Source organism: Felis catus, chromosome D4 (genome assembly GCF_018350175.1).
Source record: "Felis catus isolate Fca126 chromosome D4, F.catus_Fca126_mat1.0, whole genome shotgun sequence".
NCBI classification, from domain to species: domain Eukaryota; kingdom Metazoa; phylum Chordata; class Mammalia; order Carnivora; family Felidae; genus Felis; species Felis catus.
In genome coordinates, this window is record NC_058380.1 from 57,190,776 (window position 1) to 57,208,774 (window position 17,999).

The 17,999-nt window shown below is 38.9% G+C and overlaps 1 protein-coding gene across 4 annotated transcripts in view; it reads left to right on the forward strand.

Moving 5' to 3' along the window:
- The window catches only part of LOC101086263 (phospholipid-transporting ATPase FetA-like), a 99,703-nt gene that overhangs the window by 67,928 nt on the left and 13,776 nt on the right, over window positions 1–17,999 (forward strand). For all 4 annotated transcript variants that reach the window (XM_019816163.3, XM_006939264.4, XM_019816159.3 and 1 more), the window contains 5 exons: window positions 2,516–2,724; window positions 5,037–5,080; window positions 11,964–12,129; window positions 14,649–14,837; window positions 15,545–15,660. In XM_019816163.3, coding sequence (XP_019671722.1) covers window positions 2,516–2,724; window positions 5,037–5,080; window positions 11,964–12,129; window positions 14,649–14,837; window positions 15,545–15,660 — 724 coding nt within the window. The remainder of the gene's footprint in view (window positions 1–2,515; window positions 2,725–5,036; window positions 5,081–11,963; window positions 12,130–14,648; window positions 14,838–15,544; window positions 15,661–17,999) is intronic.

Consider the following 17,999-nt stretch of genomic DNA (forward strand, 5'->3'; position numbering starts at 1 on the left):
AGGTTGGTTCTACCTGGAGAGGCTTGGGGGATTACAGAAAAAGTAATAATCAAACTGATATTTGAGAGAAGAGTGGAATTCATCACGCAGAAAATAGCAAAACAACATTGCAAACAGAAAGATCAGCATGTGCAAAGGTTTGGTGTGGTCATAGAACAATGAGTAGCCTAGGCTAAAGTGTTGGATGATAATTCAGTATCCTATCCAGGAGAGCCTTAAATGTCAGGCTAAGGATTTTGGATGTTTTTTTTAATGTTTGTTTATTTACTTTTGAGAGAGAGGGAAAGCGAGTGCACAAGCATGGGAGGGGACAGAGACACACACAGAATCTGAAGCAGGCTCCAGGCTCCAAGCTTCAAGCTGTCAAAGTAGAAAATGAACTACTGGGACCTCATCAAAATAAAAAGCTTCTGCACAGCAAAGGAAACAATCAGCAAAACTAAAAGGCAACCGACAGAATGGGAGACAATATTTGCAAATGACATATCAGATAAAGGGTTAATATCCAAAATCTGTAAAGAACTTCTCAAACTCAACATCCAAAAAACAAATCATCCAGTGAAGAAATGGGCAAAAGACATGAATAGACACTTCTCCAAAGAAGACATCCAGATGGCCAACCGACACATGAAAAAATGCTCCACATCACTCATCATCAAGGAAATATAAATCAAAAACACAATGAGATACCACCTTACACCTGTCAGAATGGCTAACATTAACAACTCAGGCAACAACAGATGTTGGCAAGGATGCGGAGAAAGAGGACCTCTTTTGCACTGCTGGTGGGAATGCAAGCTGGTGCAGCCACTCTGGAAAACAGTATGGAGGTTCCTCAAAAAACTAAAAATAGAACTACCCTACAGCGCAGCAATTGCACTACTAGGCCTTTATCCACAGGATACAGGTGTGCTGTTTCGAAGGGACACATACACCCCCATGTTTATAGCAGCACTATCAACAATAGCCAGAGTATGGAAAGAGCCCAAATATCCATCGATGGATGAATGGATAAAGAAAATGTGGTATATATACACAATGGAGTATTACTCGGCAATCAAAAAGAAGGAAATCTTGCCACTTGCAACTACATGGAACTGGAGGGTATTATGCTAAGTGAAATTAGTCAGAGAAAGACAAAAATCCTATGCCTTCACTCATATGAGGACTTTAAGAGACCAAACAGATGAACATAAGGGGAGGAAAACAAAAATAATATAAAAACAGGAAGGGGGACAAAACAGAAGAGACTCAAATATGGAGAACAAACTGAAGGTTACTAGAGGGGTTGTGGGAGGGAGGATGGGCTAAATGGGTAAGAGGCACTAGGGAATCTACTCCTGAAATCATTGTTGCACTATATGCTAACTAATTTGGATGTAAATTTAAAAAAATAAAAAGTAAAATTAAATAAAAATAAAATTATATACAACCCCCCCCCAAAAAAGCTGTCAAAGTAGAGCCTGATGTGGGGCTCGAACTTATGAACTGTGGGATCATGACCTGAGCCAAAGTCGGACACTTAACCAACTGAGCCATGCAGGTGACTCCCAAGGAGTTTGGATTTTATCCTAAAGGCAGCAAAGATTTTTCTAAGGAAAGAAATGATATGATTAAATGTTTGGGTTTAGAGAAATAGCTATGTTGGTTGGTATGGCAAAGGAAGGGAGGGATCAAGATTCAGTGCTTGAAGACCTGTAGAGTCAGTAATGTGGGCTAGAGCACTCCTGCCTCACCTGAAATTAAACAAACAAACAAACATGTTGCTCAATGCAGTTGTCTTTTAGAAGTGACCAAAACTAACACACATTAAGCACAAATGGTGATAGGAAGGAGGCCCATTAAAAATCTTAACTATTTTAAAGTGAAGATGCTTGTTAACCATAAAGAATCTATAATATGAATTATTTGGAACAGAAGAGGAATGTGATAAAGGCAATAGGGAAAATTCAGGTAAAGTGAAGAGGACACTATTAGGGGGAGAAGCTACCCCACAGGCAGATTGCCCCTGCCAGGAATTTTATCAGGTCAGCTTCTATGACCTGTTTCTGATTTTCACAGATCCTTCCCTTCTTCTGAAACAAGTTTCTGAGTGTTTAAGTTTCTCTTCCTTGCCAGTGGATTTACATGACAGCCACAGTAATCCTCTAATTAAGCCTAAACAGCCTTTTACTAGGTAGTTCATAATTCTACCAGGCCTTGCATTACTGCAAAAGTTCAAAACTTTTTATTTTTCCTGGATATGTTTTGGAAGAAGAAAAAATGAAAGGGGGTTATGCCTCAGCAAAATTAATGAAGTATATCCGGATCCAGATGGTAAAGCACTGAGTGAAAATGGTCGAGATCAGATTTACATTGGGTTGACTGGTGGGAATGTCCTTCAAAATCCATGGTAGGTTCCCAAGGAGGATATTCTGAATTTCAGATGCTGGCCCTGACCTGTTAAGAAGGAAACCAGGATTATGTATTTGATATGTTCTAACCCAGGACGCTTCTTTTCTTGCTTTCTCCATAGTGTTGAGATAATAAGATTGGGCAACAGTTGCTATATCAACTGGGATCGGAAGATGTTTTATGCACCAAAGAACTCACCAGCACAGGCTCGCACCACCACCCTTAATGAGGAGCTTGGCCAGGTCAAATACGTGTTCTCTGACAAAACAGGAACCCTGACTCAGAACATCATGGTTTTCAATAAGTGTTCTATTAATGGGATGTTCTATGGTATGCATGTCTTCCTGCTTTCCCTGAGTCCTGGGGAAATTCTACTTTGCAGATTGTTTTCAAGAATAATCTGCCTCTAATTCTATATACCTCTGAAATTCACATTTATCTCTTATTCTCACAACCTTCTTTACTCATTAAACAAAGATCACCTACTCCATTCAGTTGCTTACCAAAAAGCATTTATTTCACACCTTATAGAGGTAATCCATTGTGTTGGACATTGGAAATACCAAGATGTACAAGACTTAATCTCTGTCCTCCAGGAATTCCCAATGTCTTGAGAGGGTCAGTTCACTCTCATATTAAATCACACAGAGAAACCAGATATTGCTGAAGCTGCTAATCTCCTGATTCCCCCTCAGACCAATAAGCAGTCTTGAGAGAAGCCATCAAAGGATAGTCAAGTTGGTTGGGCAGGGTCCCCAATGCCCAATTCCTCATTCATTTCATGCCTTAAGCCTAAACTTATTTTTGTGACAGGGTTAAGTCCTCGGGTATGTGAACATTCATGCCCAATGCACTAACTAGCTGAGGAAGGCAATCACATCTAAAAAGGTAGAGCATTTCTACTCTGGGGTGATGAAAAAGCTTTGAAACTAGAGAGATGTGTAGTATACAACATTGTAAATGCACTACATGCCTCTGAATTGTACACTTTAAAATGGTTAATTGTATGTCATATGCCTTTCACCTCAATTAAAAAATAATTAAAAATTTAAGATTAAAATTTAAGATTAAGATTTTTTTAAAAAGCTACTATTTCCGGGGCGCCTGGGTGGCGCAGTCGGTTAAGCGTCCAACTTCAGCCAGGTCACGATCTCACGGTCCGTGAGTTCGAGCCCCGCATCAGGCTTTGGGCTGATGGCTCAGAGCCTGGAGCCTGTTTCCGATTCTGTGTCTCCCTCTCTCTCTGCCCCTCCCCCGTTCATGCTCTGTCTCTCTCTGTCCCAAAAATAAATAAACGTTGAAAAAAAAAATTTTTTTTTAAAGCTACTATTTCCTATTATCCCTGCCAAACAACTTTTCCTATGTATAAACTCTGAAAGCCTATTTTTAGATGAGTTGATTTGGGTAAAGATCTTAATTCTCTGTCTCATTATAAGATCTGATGATACACTGGGTAAGGTTGAAAGGGCCATGGGTATTTCTTCTTCTTCTTTTTTTTTTTTTCTAATTCTTTTTTAATGTTTATTTACTTTTGAGAGAGATAATGAGTGGGGGAGAGGCAGAGAGAGGGAGAGAGAGCGAGAATTCTAAGCAGGCCCCACCTTCTGAAGACCCCACAAACTATGTGGGGCTTGAACCCACAAACTATGAAGAGTCAGAGGCTTAACCGACTGAGCCACCCAGGTGTCCCAAAAGGGCCATGGTTGTTTCTATGCTTGACATAAGACTGTCTTCCACTGCTATTTTGTTTATACTATCTGCTGGCCAAGAATCCTAAACATTCTTGCACTATTTTCATATTTCTTCTAGGTAACTTTTCTGACTGGAGGGCTTCATGAAACAGAAGGTCTTTCCCACATCCAGTGACTAACTTCCAGCCTCACCTCACACTTAAGGGAGAAGAGTTGGGGCCCAAGCAAATGACCTCTTACCATTAGCTTGGGGAGTGGAGCTTACTGGGACACTAAGGGCTGGGTGGCCTGAGGAGATTCAAGGAAGCTTGATGGGAAGTCTGGGATGATAGAATCAGAAGCAATAAGCTGTTAACCTTCCTTTAAATTACCATATGACCCCCTAAATATATTCCTAGGTATATTCCCCTCAAAAGATGGAAAACAGGGATTTAAACAGATAGATATATGCTGGCATTCATTGCAGCATTATTCACCAATAGCCCAAAGGTAAAAACAACCATGTGTCCATCAACAGATGAATGGATAAACAAATTGTGGTATATCCATTCAAAGCAATATTACTAAGTCATAAAAAGTAATGAGGTTCTGACACATGCTACAACATGGATGATTCTTGAAAACTTTATACTAAGTGAAATAAGCCAAACACAAAAAGAAATAGTGTATGATTCTACTTATGTGAAATATCTAGAATAGACAAATTTATAGAGACAAAAAGTGGAGGTTATCAGGGGCTAGGAATAGGGAGGAATTGGGGAGTTTCTGTTTAGAATGCTGAAAAAATTTTGGAAATTTATAATGGTGATTATTGTACCACATCGTCAATGTGATTAATGACACTGAATTGTATGCTAACAAATGGTTAAATTTTTATGTTATATGTATTTTATCACAGCAAAAAAATAATTTAAACATTGCCAAGTCTCTGCTCTCTTTGCTTATCAACAGGTCATGTCTATGACAAAAAGGGAATGAAAGTAGAAGTCTCTGAGGTGAGTGATTACAGTTACCTGTGATATGCGTGAGAGCTGAGACCATGCTAAACAGCAGCATCTTTGACACAAATTGAGAGTCCCTTAGCCCCTGAAATAGTAAAGCTTTTATTGGCCCATAATATCAGAAAGCATTATATAAATGACCTATGTTTATTTGAGGGCATCTGGGTTTGTGCTTTAAAATCAAAATAGCTTTCTTTCTTTTTTCTTTTTTCTTTTTTCCTATTTGAAAAATAGTCTTTCCTCATATTAAAAAAGTCCAGTCAGGGTGCCTGGGTGGCTCAGTTGGTTGAGCGTCCAACTTCGGCTCAGGTCATGATCTCATAGTTCGCGAGTTAGAGCCCTGCATAGAACTCGAGCTCACTACTGTCACTGTAGAACTCTCTTTGGAGCCCCCTCTCTCAGTGCCCCTCCCCCACTCAGGCTCTCTTTCTCCAAAATAAATTTGTTTTAAAATCCAATCAATGCAGAAATGTATAAAGAAGAAAGTGAAATCGTTCAATCTCCTTTAGAAAACCAATGTAAAATTTGGGGGTATATTCTTTCACGTGTTTTCCATGTGTGTATATGCACACACATATACATCAAGATCTAATGATGGATGGATGGATGGATGGATGGAAGGAGTGGAGGGAGAGAGGAAAGAGAACAAAGGGAAAAAGGAAAGAAAGAGGAAGCATCATAGCATGTATCCTATTTGCAGCCTCCTTTTTATTCACTTGACATTATATTCTAGTCCCATTTCCATGTCAGTAAATTTAGGTCCACATCATCATTTTGAATGAGTGGCATATCCATTTGTATTAGTGTACCTTAATTTATTTAACCAATCCCCTATTTTTATTCCATTTTATTTTTTTATTATTATAAATAGCACTGTGGTAAGCACCCTGGTACTTACAGTTTTGTCTCTTCTTCTGATAATTATTTCCTTCGAATGAACTCCTGGGAGTGAAACTGATTGGTCAAAGGGTAGCCACATTTTTAGCACATTTAATATTGCCATATTGCTCCTAGATAGATTGCATCAGTTTATAATCCCACCAAAAATATATAATAATTCTTTTTTTTCTCATATCCTTATGAGTACTGAGTATTAATAATTTTTTAATCTTTAGAAATTTAATTGGTTAAAATGGCATCTCATGTTATTTACCTCTCTCTGATTACTAATCAGATTGAATCATTTTTATGTGCTTATTTCCCCTTCCCACTTTATTGCCTGTTTATAGTTATTTTCTCAGTTGCCCGTTCATATTCTTTGCCCTTTTTTTCTTACTTGAAAGTACTTTTTATAAAGTAAAAATAACAACCTTTCCTTTGGCACATACAGTATAGTTACTTTCCCCATTTTTGTCTTTTGGGTTTTGTTTATATTTTTTTCTGTGTAGAAGTTTCTTTTTTTTTTTTTTCTGTGTAGAAGTTTCTAATGTATGTGATCAAATTTGTCATGTCAGTCTTTTTCCTTTATAACTTCAGGAACATTATATTGCAACATACTGAATAGTTGTATCCCACACAATTATAAAAATATCTTCCTGTTCATTCTTTCTATTTCTAGCTGGTTCATTTTGACTATTTTCTCCAGTATTGGATCTCAGCTTTTGTTTATAGATTTGATATTAAACATCCCTTCATAGGGCTTTGTCTGTTACCTTCATGATACTCCTCACCCTATCCCTTTCCTTCTATAACGAATTCCAAACCCTTAGCCACTTGACTTATATACCAAATAGCTAACTCCAGCTCCCAACTACTTTCTCACCCCTATCTAACCAAAGAGATTGGGAAAGGGATAGAAAATCTACTTTTTCCCCCCTTAAGTCCCCTTCTAGAGACTCTGCAAATGACTTTGGCAATATAAACAAAGTTATAGCTTATAGGGAATAAACTGTTATTCTGGAGTTCCTTTCCCCTACCTCTTCCTTGCACTACTGAGTAATCATAACATGTGTTCCACTGGATCACTGAACTCTCTTTTCTCTTGTAAACAAGCTTACCTGTTGCCTCATCTCTTCATAAAAATGATTTCTTCTCCCTGCCTTGATTGACTTTCCCTGAGAACATCCCTTTTCCTCCATCTCTCCTATTCTGCATGCGAAAAGCCCAAATGTATTGTCTTCATTATCCTGTGCTAACTTTAAACCGTTACTTTTTCTTCCTCATGTAATTTTTCCTCCTGTGATGCTTATGACTTCTGGCAATGCTCCTTCTTAACTCTTCCTGTCATTGACATCTATGCATCTTCTGACTTCTTCATCTCATTCACTGAGGACTTTGAAAATTGGCTCCTAGTCTTCCTCTGTACCCAATCCCTACTATCATCTTGGGTGGTACTGGCTACTTTATGAATGATATGTCACCATGGATGCTTTCAGATGTCAGAAAAAATATGCCTTTCAGATGACCTGTAGTACCCAAAAAATCTTCATCACCCTTTTCCATGTCACTATCTAGAATTGTACTACTCTGAAATTGTAAACTCTCTCATCATGATCTCTGGTCACATACCTTATTTCTCTATCTCTCTTAGTACTTGACTTCTGCTATATATGCCTGCTTTCTTATCTTTGGAAAACTCACAAGCCCTCAGCTCTCCTTTTTCTCCAAGTCTGTCAATTCCTCCTGGCTTTACTTCCTTTCCTGTCTTGCCCCCATCTGTACCCAGGATCATAAATATCCTCAGTACCTTACTAGTCCTTTTTCTCTTTAATCACTCACCAAATCTCAACCTTTAATTAACCAAGCCATCTATCCTTCTCTGTTCTAATCTCAGAGTGCCAAGCACTTTTTGGAGATCACAAACTCATTAAAAATTCAGAAACTCCAACCTCTTTTAGGCTTCCAATATTATTTGGATAATTTTTTACTAATTTGTGATCAGCGTCATACTTAATTCTGCATGTTAGCTATTCTAGAATTCACCCTCAGGCCTTCTACTACATCCCCCTCTGTCCCCAATATGCAGCAGATGATATTGCCTTCAACTTTACTGAGAAAAATTCAAACTATCAGATAAATATCCTTTTCCATACATACTTCAGAACACACCTTTACCTAGTTTCCTTCAGTCTCAAAAAAAGGTATCCTGTTTTCTTTCAATACAAGTCTCTTTGTATATTTTACATTCCATCCCTTTCTACTTCTTCAGGAACCTCAGTCAATCCTGTATTCGCTCCTTCTTAATATCTGAAAGTTATTCTTCTTATGTGATTCTTTCCCTTCAGCTCAAATTTTCCCTTCCTTAAAAAAAAAAAATACTTAGTACATCCCTACAATGGAGTATTATTCAGCACTAAGAATAAATGAGCTATCAAGCCACACACACAAAAGGAAGAATTTAAAATGCATATTGCTAAGTGAAAGAAGCTAATCTGAAAAGGCTACATACTATGATTCCAACTATATGACATTCTGGAAAAGGCAAATTAGTACAGACGGTAAAAAGATCAGTGGTTTCCAGGGGCTTGGTGAGAGGTGGAGAGAGAGATGAAGCAGTAGAGCAGAACACAGGAGAGTTTTAGGGCAGCGGAACTATTCTGTGTGATGCTGTCATGGTAGATTCATTATAATATGTATGTTTCAAAACCCATAGAACTGTATGATGCAGAATTCTACTGTAAACTATATACTTCAGTTCATAATAACGTATTAATATTTGTTTGTCAGTTGTAACAAATGTACTACAGTAATGTGAGATGTGAATAGAGGAAATCAGGGTAGAAAGAAGAGAGAGATAATATATAGGAACTCCTTGTACTTCTGCCCAATTTTTCTGTAAACCTAAGACTATTCTAAAAAAGAGTATTAACTTAAAATAAAATAGTTAAAAAAATTAGTTAAAATAACCCTAAGCCCATTAACCAGAGGTAACCACTAAAAATAAATTTTTATATTTTATTTTGACTCATATTTTAAAAAGCACTTAGAACCATTCCTGTATTACCCTCTAGACATTGTCTGTCTCCCATCAGTCCAAAATACTTACTGAGTATCAACCATATGTCAGACTTTGAGTAAATGCTAAAGGTTGGAGGAAAACAAAAGAGACATTTTCCCTACCTTCAGAGAGTTGGCAGACTTGAGAAGGAGCCATATAGGTAAACAGGCAATTACAGAGGTCTCTAACTCCTCACCTTTCTTCAATTCTTCAACCTACTCTCTGTAATAAGATTCTGTCCTATGATAGCCACTGAAACTATCCTAGCCAAGCTCACTAATGACTGCCTTGCTGTTAAGTCCTTACTCAACTTCTCTGCAGATTTTAACACCTAAACTCCACTTTTTCTCAAAGTTTTCTTGTCCATTGGCTCCTGCTAAATAGCTCTGTTCTTGTTTTTTCTTCCTGTCTGCTTTTTCTCATCAACTTGGCCATAGGGACTGATGTTCTCCAAGGCTCTATTATTGAACCTCTTCCCCATCTGTATCGTCTCCCGGAATAATCTCATGTATTTACATGACTTTAACTACCACATACTTAGTGATGAACTCCAAATACATCTATCAAAGGAATCCTTTGTAGCTCCCTCCCACCCATGGCCAAGGCTAAAGATACTTTATAAAAACTATTTATAGCTATGTCACAGCATCTCCAGGAGTTTCTTCAGTTGCCACCTCTACCCTCCATTCTAAATCCACTTCCTTTCACTTGATATCCCCAGTTTCCATCCTTTTGTCTGGTACCTGGATTTGCCTTTCAACCTTTTTTAACTGGTTGTTTGGCTTTCAATTTCAGAATTATCCATGAATGCTACTTCTCAGGTCATGCTGTACTGCAGCTCCAAGCCAGCCCTGCCTCACTGCTTGTACCCAGCCAGGTGCAGTATTCTCAAACATTACTTGCCTGAAAGAGGAGATTAGAAACTAGCTCAAATCTCTTACCTAAACTTCAAAACTATATATGCCTGCTTTCATTACTACCTGTTAGTCCTTCAAGTATCTCCAATTTAGTCCATCAGAAACCTCCTCCTGACAGGTATCCTATCACAGTGAATGAGGAAATATAAAATTATTCTTAACTCTTTCCCTCTGTCACCCCTCATATCATGTTGCATAATTCTAGCTCCCTATATATTCAAACCATCCCCTTATTTTAATATTTATTGTTACTATATCATTTCTCTTGTGGATTACTGAATGATCTGACTGATCTCCCTGCTTCTCATCTTGCTAGTTCCAGTATGTCTTCCATGCTGCTACCAGAGGACTTTATCTGACACAAATCTAATTATGTCACTTTCTCTTTTTTTTAATGTTTATTTCAGAGAGAGAGAGAAAGAGAAAGACAGAGAGCAAGCAGGGGGAGGGGCAGAGAGAGAGGGAGACACAGAATCCGAAGCAGCTCCAGGCTCTGAGATGTTAGCACAGAGCCTGATGCGGGGCTCAAACTTACAAACTAAAAGATCATGACCTGAGCTGAAGTCAGATGCTTAACCAGCTGAGCCACCCAGGCGTCCCTAATTATGCACTTTCAGCAGAAAATTGCTGTGACTCCCTATTGCCTATAAGATGGCAATGCAGGATCTACCTCATGCCTACCTCTTCAGCTTTTCTCACATCACTCACCAGCTTCCAGTTCAAAGAGTGTGCCAGTGTAAGAGCCCAGCTCTAGAAAAGCCTCAGGAGATGCTATATGATGAATTATCTTAAATTACTGGAACCGCAAACTTCCCAGAGCTCACAATTCTGTGGTTGGCCAGGTCTGGGGCTTGGCTCTGGACCTGACCATACTTTAACACCACTATGACAAAACTCCTTCTAGATGTGATATAGAAAAGAGCCAATATAGCTCACTAAAACTTCCCTTTCCCTGACATAGCACGAACCAGGACAGTTGTGTCTGGGCTTGACACATTGGGGCCTAGCACAGGTAGCACCATAACTACAAAGAACTGGAAAAGTATCCTTGAGAATCCTGGTATGGATTGGAGAAGTTTGTTACTAACATCATACTCCAGGATGGGGTAAAAGAGTCTCAAGGCCAAATCAAGTCAGAAACAGATGTTTACCCAAGGTGGCCACCAAAATCCTAGCCAAAATAGAGAATGAGAGTCAATATCTAAAGGAACTAGGAAAATGTTAGTGAATATTAGGTCCAGAGATTGAGGTAAGGGCAATGACCATGAGGGTTAGAAACAGGAAGGAACCAGAGATGCTGACAGATCAAGTAAAATGGCTCAAAATTAAGTCTGTGATAAGTATGTACTGAAGCTTCCTTCTATCTTGCAGTATTTGTCTCTAGCCCCTGTAGAATTAAATAGAAATAGTGCAACACAGTGATAGTCACTGTACTTAGGACTCAGTTCCCTTCCCAGCCCCCAAAATCAGACAGAGGACAGCCAGAGACAAAACTTTTTCCCGATACCATTTATTAATATGGAGCAGTTACCTCCTCATATCTTCAGGTTTGGTTATCATGGATTTGGGACTTAGAAGCTCTCTGCTGTCAGCACAGAGCCCGCTTTGGATCCTCTGTCTCCCCTCTCTCTGCCCCTCCCCTGTGCACACGTACTTTGCCTCTTCCTCTCCTTCCCCCTCCCTCTCTCTCTCTCTCTTTCTCTCTCTCTCTCTTAAAAATAAACATTAAAAAAAGAAGAAGAAGAATAGAACGTGAAGATGGCCACTGATCATTCAGGGGGCAAGAAGGGTCTGCCAGGCAGTGCTCAGCTTGTCTCCTATGGGATGGATCTTTCCTGGTCCAAGGGAATGATGAGAACTACAAAGGCCTTAGAAACCAGCACAAAGTCTCCTCCATTTATCTTTCTTTTCTCCTCCCACCCTCCTAAGAATTCTCATCACGTTCCAGAAGCTGTCCCCAAACAGATCTTCTATAAAGTGTCAGGCTGCTACTAAGAAGTTTGTTCTGACTTCTATGTTCCAGGAAACAGAAAAGGTCGACTTCTCCTACAACAAACTGGCTGATCCTAAGTTTTCATTTTATGACAAGACTTTGGTAGAAGCAGTGAAAAAGGGAGATCGCTGGGTACACTTGTTTTTTCTCTCACTCTCATTGTGTCATACCGTGATGTCAGAAGAGAAAGTGGAAGGTGAGGAGGGGCCTGTGGTCTCATGGACTAAGAATATGTCATAGAACCTAGGATGGCTACAGGTGGGTTTGGTTTGATATCATTTATAATGGCTTAATCTAAGAACTTCCTAATAGGGAGTGTTGTCCAGCAATGGGATGGATAGACAAGTAGTGAGCTTCTCATCACTGGAGATATTCAAGTAGAAGACAGCCTCTTGGTCTTAAAGAGGATTCAGTCATTGGATAGGGGTCAAATGATGCTCTCTAGGGAGCTTCCAATCTTGAGATTCAACAATGTTCTGTCACAGAATCTATCTGAATTGTCCGCAAGATCAGCCGCATTATCTCTAACAAGACTTCCTGAAGGAGTTGAGTTGTCCTCTTGTTGCTTCATAATTTCAAAGTATCCCCACATAGCCTGGTTTCTTTAACAATCAAATATGACTGTGACACCCATGAATTTACTCAAACCTCTTTGACAAACGATGAATGAGAAATGACTGATTAAAAATGAAGAATTTTTTTTGGTAACAAACAAGAATTTTGGCAACCAAATAAATCATATCCTTTAAGGCAACGTACCTTTAGTGTAATACCCTTAGTAACACCTTATATTTGAATACTTTTTAAATGTTTATTTATTTTGAGAGAGACAGAGTGTGAGTGGGGGAGGGGCAGAGACAGAGGGAAAAACAGAATCCAAAGCAGGCTCCAGGCTCAGAACCGTCAGCATAGAGCCTGATGCCCGGCCTGAACCCACGAGCTGTGAGATCATGATGTGAGCCAAAGTCAGACACATAACTGACTGAGCCACCCAGGTGCCCCAGTAACACCTTTAGTTTTACAAATTGCTTACATTTATATTATCTCCCACAAGCTTCACAACAGCCCTCTTAAGTAAGCATAATGAGAAAAATTACCCCAGTTTTATAGAGGGAAACTGAAGCTAAAAGAGATTAAATGACTTGCTTAAAATCCTATAGTTAAGAAGGGCAAAGATAAGAACCCAAATCTCATTTCTCTTGGCCCAGTGAGATCCCATCCCACCACAGGTATCTCCAGACCTGGCATTCTAACAAGTTGCTATTATTTGAAGCATATTTGGACTTGTCATTTTTTATTGCCTTACATGACAAAGTAGGAAACAAACAAGAAAAATAGTCTTACTGTTTCATAGATACATCTTATGTCTGACCTAAAATTATGTGTCCCATGTGACTTATCCACAAGTATAAGACTCTGGTGATGCATAACTGTTTTTAAAAATCAAATTGCCTGGGGCGCCTGGGTAGCTCAGTCGATTAAGCTTCCAGCTCTTGATTTCAGCTCAGGCTATGAGCTCACGGTTCATGAGTTCAAGCCCCACAGTGAGCTCCATGCTGACAGTGTGGAGGCTGCTTAAGATTCTCTGTCTCCCTCTCTCTCTACCCTTCCCTTACTCTCTCTCTCAAAATAAATAAACAAACATTTAAAATAAAAAATCAAATTGACCTTCCAAAGAGAAATAATCCAAAATATACCTCAGGTTGTAGTGATATTTTGAAAGAGGAGTTACACATTTTTCGATGCTAAAGTGTTTGCATCGATCAGTGCAGTTTTTTGCCCAGTTCTTTTTGGGACCAAAATAATCTGAAGCAGTTACTAGAATTCAGTAGTTTGTGATGAGAAAAAAACAATACATGTTACAACTGAGGACTGAAAGGGTTTTTGTTGTTAATTTTCTGAAGTGTTTCTTCACAATCTAGGAAAGTATTTTTTCAACTATGGACACTGAAAACTATAAGTTAAAATTACCTTATAATGACAAAATGGGAGAGAATAAATTTTTATTTTATTCTACTGTAAAAAAAAATTAAAGACAGAAATGTCTTGAGTAATATGAGATTGAAAGACTTATTCACCAGAATAAGTCATTTACCTTCCCCAAGTGAGAGTTTCAAAGGTGACAATACTCATGTATTTTTTAATTGTTTGTTACATCATCAGTCTTATTATCATCAATCATATTATCCTATGCTATATATCCTATCCTTATTATCCTATCTTATAGGAGTGTCCATCAAAGTGTAGCCAGTCTCATGTATAAGCAGTTTATGCAGAACCACTTGCCTGAAACTCACCCAGGAGATTTGCTAAAAATTCAATTTATTGGGTCATCCTCCCAGATTTTGTGATTCTGGATTCAGTAAGCTTGAATAGGGCCCAGGAACCTGCATTTTAACAAGCTCCTGACCCATCTTTACCCACTAAGAGAGTAATTGTGTTTGTTCATTTGTGTATATTGCATATACCATGTACCTCTGTAATACCAATTCAGGTCTGTGAAATAAGTTGAAAATATTGGAAAGGAAAAAAACAAAAAAAACAAAAAAAAAAAAAAACCTGTCATGCAATCTGGCCTTTTAGGGCCAAACTTGTGAGGAAGTTTGAAGAAAGATGTCTGGGCTCCATATTTACTTAAGTCCCTTGGTGTCACTTCTGGGTTGACTTCACTTGCACATCTCTGCGGGCTCTTGTTACCCTCTTCTCTCCTACCAGGTAAGCTGGTATACCAGGCTCAGTCCCCAGATGAAGGTGCCCTTGTCACTGCTGCCAGGAACTTTGGTTTTGTGTTCCGTTACCGCACCTCTGAGACAATTGCAGTAGTTGAAATGGGTGAGACCAAAGTCTACCAACTGCTGGCTATTTTGGACTTCAGCAATGTGCGCAAGAGGATGTCTATTGTTGGTAGGTGCCCCTCCTAGTCAGTCCTCTCCCCTTATTTGTCTTTCATACACATTCACATGTTGACTTTCTCTTTTATATACACACGGATGTTTTCTCCCACTCATATGCCTTCTCAAAGGTACTGTTCCTCAAATACAAACACATAGCCATTCCTACTTTCTCACATACCCAAATAATTTCTCTTTGAGAGCTTGTTACCATATACTTCTTTAGTGTTCCTAGATAGTGGCTTGTCTGAACCCCCAAAGCCAAGATGAAAACAGAGAATAAATCCATGAAGCCTGACCTTGGAATAAGAGATGGGGGCAGACAAAATAAGGGAAATTCATACTATCTTACTCTCAATTAGTTTCGGCCTCAGACGGAAGAGGAAGAAGATCATTTTTCACTCTTGGTCCTTACTAGGTATGGACCTTGGTCTAGAACCTAAATGTGAGAAGCTAAATGTGATTCTGAATCAGAGTCTTCCACAAGAACCCATGGAACACAGGAACCCATGGAAGAACTGGTTCCATAAGGTCTCCTCCCACCCTCACTGGCCCTTACGGCATTATTTATCCTCTGTGACTGCTCACTGAGTGCTTAGCCCCCTAAAGGATCAGGAATAAATGTCATGGGAACAGCCTCATGCCATCGCTCAGTGGCCCAGACAAGTTCTTGTAACAATGGGCCTATGTGATTACTCTTCTTAATTTGTTTATCCTTAGTGAGGACACCTGAAGATCGAGTAATGTTGTTTTGCAAGGGTGCAGACACCATCCTCTGTCAGCTGCTCCATCCATCCTGTAGGTTCCTCAGAGATGTGACCATGGAACATTTAGATGTAAGTGTTTAGGTTGCCTGGGAAGGAAACTGTGGGTGGTTCTTTGTATGCGGATATGTGTCCACATATATGTCCTTATGTCTGCGTGTTACTTATATTAGTATCTTAATAACATTAGTATCTTAGTATAAGATATTAGTGTCTGTGTCTCTTTAATTGATGGAAGAATAAAAACTACTTCATTCTGTGGTATTCCTACAGACTCCATTGCCAACTTCTGTGTCAAGAATTTAGATAGCACAGGATCTCAGGGGCATGACTGGGCGTGATGAGGATTGTATCTGTGGGAGCACTTCCCACAATCAAAATGGTTCTCTCTGTAATTCCTGGTTTCGGAGGTGCCATGGTCAGACCTAGAATTTGCTTCAGAATAGGGCATGCTAATATGGGAGGCCCTACCTCACCAACCATGGTGAGAACACACAGTTTTGAAGGTATGGAGCAGAAAGCACTGGGCCTGGGCTGTTTAGGGGACTGTTGTTTGTCACTATCCTCTGTTATCATAGGATTAGAATCCCCAAGTATACCACTTACCTACCCCACCCCACTTCCACCTTCTAGGATTTGAGGTGTATCTTAGAGAGGGAGTGGCTCCTTCTGGCACTAGAAAGAAAAAACAGATCTATACTCTCCAGAATTTCTACTCATAAACCCAGATATATTAAGGGTTGGGGGAATAGGACAGGGTATGAGATGGGAGAGGGAGAGATCAGAAAAAAAAATATTTTAAAGAAAAAATAGATTGGAGAAAATGCTATTTTATTAATCCATTTTGCCTTGTCCCTACATTAACACATAATCAGAAGTCAGAGAACAGTAAGTCAATAAACACATTAAAAGATATTCAATATAATTAGCCTTTAGGGCAATGCAAATAAAAACCTCAAGATACTACTTCACACCACTGGGATAGCTAGATGATCAGATAATAATAAGTACTGACAAAGATATAGAGAAATGATAACCTTCATACATTGCTGATGGGAACGTAAAATGATGCAGCCATTTTAGAAAACAATCTGGCAGTTGTTGAAAAAGTTAAGCATAGAGTTATCGTATCACCCAGCAATTCCACTCCGAGGTTTATTCCCAAGAGAAATGAATAGACACATCCACCCAAAAACTTGTACACATATGTTTACAGTAGCATTATCTATAATAGAAAAAAGTAGAAACAACCCATATGTCCATCATGGATGGCATGGATGTATGGATAAATAAAATGTAGTATATCAAAACAACAAATACTGTTACAAAAAAGAATGACATACTGATACATGCAGATGAACCTTTAAAAAATTATATTAAGTGAAAGAAGCCAGTCACAAAGTCACAAAAGGCCACATATTGTGTAATTTTATTTACATGAAATGTCCAGAACAGGCAAATCTATAAAAGCATGTAGACTAGTGGTTCCAAGGGCCAGGGGGAAAGAGAATGGGAATGACTGCTAATAGGTACAGGGTTTCCTTTGCGAGAAATGAAAATGTTCTGGAATTAGATAGTAGTGATGGTTGTACAACTTTATGAATATATTTAACCACTGAATTATATAAAGGGGTGAATTTTATGATATATACATTATATTTCAAGTTTTAAACAAAGTCTATGAAGTATCCCACACAAGACAGCTCTTATGTCCTATACTGTGTCCCAGAGACCACAGTATACATCCACAAATGGACTAGTCTGAAAAACATATCCTTTAACCTTCCAGAACACACGAATTAGAGTATCTCCTCAGAGGGCATTTCCATAGGCCAGCTCCAAAGATGATTATAGAATTGTTTCAGATGTTTTGACCTGCTTCCTGCTACCAACCTTAACAGACACCCATATGGCACCTGACTACACTACAGTCTGTTAACCAGTGATGATAAACTTGTAAGAGTGAAGCTTATATTCAGGAATCAAGAGTCAAAAACTCACTCCTACTAAAGCACAGTTCCAGGCGCTCTAATACAGGAATCTGCAAACAGGTCATACAAAAACAAGAGACAGTCAGGATTTGGCCCCAGGGCCCTAGTTTGTTCACCATGATAGAAAAGAAAATAACACAAGTAAGGGGTAAGTAAGAAAGAACTTTAACGCAATATGCTATATTGTTATCAAATGGATTAAGAATCTGTCAGTGTATTGTTAAGCTTATAAGACCTCCTTCAGTATCCTATGCAAGATCAGTTTCTGCCATATCTCTTCCTTCTTAAGAAAGTCTCTGAGATCTCTCAGGCTTCTTTTTCATAGCTTCTTCTGCTCACAGTACAGTGGTTTTAGAGATGGCATTCCATACATATATTGTTTTATGTTAATTTCACCTGACAGCTAATGTTAAACATTCA